We start from the raw sequence: 6579 nt of genomic DNA, 5'->3' as shown, positions 1-6579 counted from the left end.
CACACACACACACACACACACACACACACACACACACACACACACACACACACACACACACACGCCCAGCCCAGCCCAGCAGAGATTTCAAGTCGAGGACGGACAGACGTGTAGGAGCTTGCGACGTAGAGCTAATCTGTTTGCAATTTGCCCTGTTTTCAAAGGCCCATGCTCTGTTGCTGTGTGACAGGCACTCAGCTGCAGGATGAAACTGTCAGAGATTTGGGGTTTAACTTTCTGGTTGGGCAGTTGATATTTTACACTCACTGCCATCCCAGCCCAGACATGACTGGAACATTTGTAAACAAACAACAAATTGTACATTTACAGGTAGAAAATAAGTGTAGTTTAACCTTGATCTGGCTTCACGGGATGTGGCACACCCTGGGTGATGCATGTGCACATTACTGCAGACACATGTTATAATCTACCATTTTCTATTCAACTTGAAACCACAAGCTGCCATGTTTTACAGCGAGTTAAACGGTATATTGAGATTTATATTTGAAACACATGAACAAGAAAAATTGCAAAAATTTCACGAAACTGAATGGATGTTGTAGGTTGTCAAATTTGACATGGACACAATACAGCAGCCTGCATTTCCTCAAAGGTGTTAGACTAATGATGCAGAAATAAAAGCACTTTAAAATCACATCGATCCGTGTTACCTTGGGAAACGTGTCAGTTACCTGTCTTGGGGTTGATGGTGAAATACGTCTGCGGTGACTCCAACAGCTGGAAGGTGAGTTTCCCCTCAGAGGAGCTGTCCACGTCAGTAGCAGTGACCTGAAGCACTGACTTGTCTTTAGGCATGTTTTCCAGGACGGAGCCGAAGTAGACCGGCTGGGACAGCTGGGGAGGGTTATCATTGATATCCAGGACTTCCACAAATATGTCTGTCCAGGTCACTAGAGGGATGGTGCCAAGGTCTTTGGCATAGACCGACAGCCAGTAGTGTGGGACGGCCTCGCGGTCCAACGTCTCAGCCGTGCGGATGACTCCTGCAAAACAGAAGGAGAAATCGTTTATAATGTCATCCATCTGTATTTGCATTTTTTTTTTGCTGACAGGTGTGGTGATGAACAACTTGGATAGTTAAATCATCTAGGTTTACCCCCCCCCCAAAAAAGTTGTTATTTGGTTAAAACTGGAGGATACGCTATCAAAATCTAAAAGATTATAAGTAGGAGTAAGATTCTGAAAGGGAGGCCATGTGTATCAGTGTTACAATGACACAGCATTGTCTCTTTCTATTTCTCTATCTAATTTCCCAACAGGAGTGAACCATGCAAATGGAATGTGATACTTTGTGAGGTCACAGGCTATCCTCTGTAAAGTAGCCAGTATGTAGGAACAGGTCCCAAGCAGCCTCAGGTTATTTTAATATTGCACATCCATTTTCTTTTTTTGTTCTTTTTACCAAAGGCTTTATCAACTGTCATCCCACTTCTCATCTACTGTAACAGCAATACATTCATGCTAAAGAAAATTGTATCAAATAGGGGGAATTTTTTACTGTTATCACACACAAACACAAACACACACACACACAAACACAAACACACACACAAACACACACACAAACACACACACAAACACACACACAAACACAAACACACACACAAACACACACACAAACACACACACACACACAAAAAAAACACACACACACACACAAACACAAACACACACACAAACACACACACAAACACACACACACACACAAAAAAACACACACACACACACAAACACACACACAAACACACACATTTACCTGTTTCCTCATCGATCATGAAAACTCCCAGGCCAGATCCATCGTGAATGTGATACCTGACGACTCCGTCTTTCCCCAAGTCCCTATCTGCTGCTGTCAGCGTCAACACTGAGGTTCCCACAGGAGCGTCCTCCATCACTGAGGCCTCATAGACAAACATGGAGAACACCGGCTTATTCAGGTTCTCATTCACATCCAGGACCTCCACCTCGATGAAACAGKAGGAGGAGAGTGACCGAGGAAGGCCATGGTCAATTGCTTGAACCGTCAGGTTGTAAGACTGTCTCGTCTCGAAGTCCAGTTCTTTCTCAAGGGTTAGAGATCCCGTCGATGCGTCCAGAAAAAAGGCCCCGTTCTCACTGTTCTTCAGGTTGTAGCTGATCTGTCCAGCGCTGCCCAGGTCTAAGTCGTAGCTCTCGACCCACAGTAGCACCGTCCCCAAGGGAAAGTCCTCAGGGACTTTGATGTTGTAGATCTTGGGGACGAACTTGGGAGGATTGTCGTTGATGTCCTCCAACACGACCACCAGATCGGTCAAAGAGAAGAGCTGTGGGTCTTTTTTAGACTGATCTCTAGCCTCCACCTTCAAGTCATGTCTGGGAAAGGCTTCTCTGTCTAAACGACCAGACACCTTCACTTTTCCAGTGAGTTCATTGATCTTGAACAGATTGGTTAGCGTTAGCATCGAATATAGGATATTTCCATTGCCCTCAGAGTCTAAATCTGTTGCGTGCACTTGGAATATCGTTGTGTCAACCTCTGTGTTCTCTGGGATGTGCACGACATACCTGGATTGGTTGAATACTGGTCGGTTGTCGTTAACATCCAATAGATTCACAGCAAGAAATTTCCATGCTGAGGTTTGTGGGCTTCCTAARTCATAGACAGTTACGTTCAAAATGTAGAACTCTTTGGTTTCTCGGTCTAAAGGACACACAAGCTGAAGCTCCCCAGASMAAATACCAATGGAGAAACACCCRTCTTCATTTCCACTTGAGATRGCGTACACAAGCTTGCTGTTGAATCCGGTGTCATTATCTGAAGCCTTGAAGTGAAGGATAGTAGAATTTAAAGGGAAGTCCTCTCTGATGTCAATAGTACTCGGGATGCCAGAGTTGAACTTAGGAGAGTGGCGGTTGATGATATGAACGTCCGAGAAGGATTCCTCATCCTGGATAGTCAACACTGGCTTCATGGATTCTATCAGTTTGTCTGTGAGCCGTTTGGAAATCCCAGTCTCCTGACAACTGACTGTGGCTTCAATGCCCTGGTTAACAACAGTAACAGTAACAACAGAGGGATCGGAGTTATGTTTACCGTCRGTTGCTGTGATTCTGAGTCTGAACGAAGGTAATTCAGTTTCTATCGAAACTGTGGGTATCTGTCTGATCAGTATAATGACTCCTGATACAGCGTCGATGTCAAACAGTTGTTGGTCATTCCCTGACTCGATCACATATCTGAGCTGTTGTAGTTCGTCCAGGTCAACAGCAGACAGCTCTGCGATTGGCTCTCCCACTGCTAAATCTACAGGTATGGTGGCATTGCATCCCACCTGCTCAAACAGAGGGGTGTTGTCATTGACGTTGCTCATGGTGATCGTCACAGAGCATTCAGAAACATGACTGAAGGGACTGCCACTGTCCGAAGCCCACACTCTGAGATGATACCACCTCTTCATCAACTCATAGTCCAGATCCTCAAATGTAGAGATCACTCCACTGATCGGGTCTATTGTGAATGGGGAAGGAGCTGAGTTGGCTATGGCATAGGTCACGAAGCCATTTCGACCCCTGTCCWCGTCTATTGCAGAGACTGTTAGAACGCTGCTGCCTATAGGTACGTTCTCTGGTAGTGTGGCTTGGTATGAGGGCTTGGTGAATGTGGGGRCGTTGTCGTTTTCGTCAGTTATCTCAACAACTATATGGGTCTCGGCTTCRCCGTGATTCGCTGTCACGTCGAATTCATAACGATACTTTTTCTCAAAGTCAAAGGACTCTGAGGTAACAAGTATGCCTGTTTTGGGGTTAATCTTAAATTTGGAGCTATCAGAGTTACTTTTAATGTGGTATGTAACATTCAAATGTGCTGGACTCACACTAACTCTGATCACATGTGTTTTTGGTGGTGAAAACTCACTTAGTGTGAGAATGTAAATGTCTTCCAGAAAGCAAAACAGGCTTTGTTTATACGGAGGGATGTGGATTTCTGAAACTKGAGAAACTAAAGGTGGACCACTCTTGTCTTTAGCTTGGAGGGAGAGGTTAAATCCAGATGGGCTCTGAGACCAATTCACCCACTTGGTGGAGACCACTTGGAATCCATTGCGTTGCAGGCTGGATGGAATAATCTCAAAATACCTCTGTGGATCCCCACCAACAATACTAACGGACTCAACTGGCTTTACACCCRACTCTACATGGACATCAATAGTTATCTTCTCATCTTCGTCCTTTTGAGCTAGGACAACCGGGAGAGGTTTGATGATGGGGGCGGTTGAAGAGACCTTTTCTATGGTCACTGTAACCCTGGCCTCGTTGCCAAACTTCTTAACCCCAGATATCTTCTTGGTCCTGTCCTCRGCTAATACAGTGAGATCGTATGTTTCTGCTCGGCTGTGGTTCAGTCTCTTGACGAGGCTGATGGCGCCTGAGAAAGGATCAACGGCGAACGGATGGGCTCTRCTCKTAAAGGAGTAATAGAASTCAGCGTTRCARYCAATATCCGCGTCCGTCGCACTGACCCTGACCACGCTGGACTTCAACGGAGCGTCTTCCCTGATGACTACGTTGTACGAGGCTGGGTAGAAGAGTGGTTTCAGRTCATTGGTRTCAAGCACCTGAACCAATACCTTGGTCCTGGCCTGGAAGTCGTACGTGATTTCAGTGGCTTCAATGGTGAGAGTATAACTGTCTCTTACTTCCCTGTTTAGTGATGCAGAATTACTGCTTCGCGTTTTGATTCGCAGAATGCAGAAATCCCCTACTCTGACCTCCTCCGCTTTGAATAGGCCGTCGTCGTCTCCAGAGACAAGTTTGAACTTGATGTCCCAGAAAGGATCGGTCACTACGATGCCCATCTTGATGGGACTCTCCACAGCAGTCCTGGGGGCTGAGTTCTCATTAATGGTGGCATTGTAGAGATGATAAGTGAACATCATGGGAGAGCTGTCTTTTCCAAGCAGCTTTCCCAAGCTCCATTTTGTTGGTATTTTGTGATACTCGTTACTTGCTACTAGGTTTAGAAAGACTGCTACCACTAAGAGTAGTGTACTTGTGTCTGTTGTAACCATCTTCACTGTCATCACCAGGATCCTCAGCTCTGAGAGAGAGACAGAGACAGAGACAGAGACAGAGACAGAGACAGAGACAGAGACAGAGACAGAGACAGAGAGAGAGAGAGAGAGAGAGAGAGAGAGAGAGAGAGGGGAAAAGAGGGACAGTTTTAGTTCATATGCCTGGAACAAATATACATATTTTTATTTTATTTTTTATTTTATCAATGCGGTATATAGTTCAATAACTCATGTATAAGTACATACAAAATACAGCTCTTTGACCAGATTGTGAACATATCAGTCATTTCCCTAGTACCTGCTCCTGTCTGAACAATACAATGCGTTAAACACCCAGTGACACAACACCACAGTGAAAGCTGCTGTGAGGTATTTGTCTCCTGTTCTAACATGCCTTGACCAAAGCAAAGCAATACATTGTTTGATGACAAGAAACAGCCTCAGAGCAGCATTAGACAGGTGGTGCCTTCCCCCCCCATGTCATTATTCTTTTCTCTTGAGAGCAACAACTGATAATTAAATCATTATTATAAAGCCTTTGTCAACATGCGTTAATAAAACAGGATTTGTTGCATGATGTAATGCTCCTCCTCTTTGTCTGATGATGAGGAATAGGAATCATCGGACCAACACGCAGCGTGGTAAGTGTTCATAGTAAATTTAATYAAATAAACTGAACACTGAATGACAAAAAACAACAAAGAGAGTGAACGACACGAAACAGTCCTGTAAGGTGAAAAAACACAAAACAGGAAAAAACTACCCACAAACACAGGTGGGAACAGGCTACCTAAGTATGGTTCTCAATCAGAGACAACGATTGACAGCTGCCTCTGATTGGGAACCATACCAGGCCAAACACATAGAAAAGGACAACATAGAACAAAACATAGAATGCCCACCCCAACTCACGCCCTGACCAAACCAAAATAGAGACATAAAAAGGATCTCTAAGGTCAGGGCGTGACACATGATGACAGGTATAAAACAGGATTTGTTACGTGATGACAGGTATAAAACAGGATTTGTTACAGTTAGACCTGTCAGAAGTCTATCAGTATACTCAAGATGCTCATGCTGATTAAACCGGTGAGCACTCGTTACTGTCCAGGTAGAGTTATCAAAATTTCTAATGTCAATTAACAATCCTGATGTTGTTATACATGGAGCTTATAGATTTTATATCCGTCTGACACATTGTTATCACGTAACAAACACTTTATCCTTTGATCACTATACCGTGGAGAGTAACTGAAAGCATGTCTAAAAGATAACTTCATGACTGTAGATTATGTTACACCTGGAGAGTTAGTTATCAAGTCATGATGTAACAATGCGTCTAAGTATTTATACTTGTCCATCACCTGAGCGAATCAAGTATACCCGTTTTAAAGTCGCGATGATGTCTATATATGTCTGATGTCCATGAATCATAGACCTGATGTGGTTACAAACAAAGTGATGAGTTATACATGCTCATTGATGTCATTGTTGTTAATAAAACTCT

At 44.0% G+C, this 6579-nt stretch overlaps 1 protein-coding gene across 1 annotated transcript in view; it reads right to left on the bottom strand.

Annotated features, from left to right (window-relative positions):
• LOC112069170 (protocadherin Fat 2-like) overlaps positions 1-6579 on the bottom strand; it is a 90312-nt gene that overhangs the window by 73735 nt on the left and 9998 nt on the right. Inside the window, 2 exon segments of the mRNA XM_070438439.1 lie at positions 693-1004; positions 1778-5098. Of these exon segments, the coding sequence (XP_070294540.1) occupies positions 693-1004; positions 1778-5081 (3616 nt within the window). The 5' untranslated portion in view covers positions 5082-5098.

The sequence above is a fragment of the Salvelinus sp. IW2-2015 genome, unplaced genomic scaffold (assembly GCF_002910315.2).
Source record: "Salvelinus sp. IW2-2015 unplaced genomic scaffold, ASM291031v2 Un_scaffold923, whole genome shotgun sequence".
NCBI classification, from domain to species: Eukaryota; Metazoa; Chordata; class Actinopteri; order Salmoniformes; family Salmonidae; genus Salvelinus; species Salvelinus sp. IW2-2015.
This window is presented reverse-complemented; position numbering and strand designations above follow the sequence as displayed.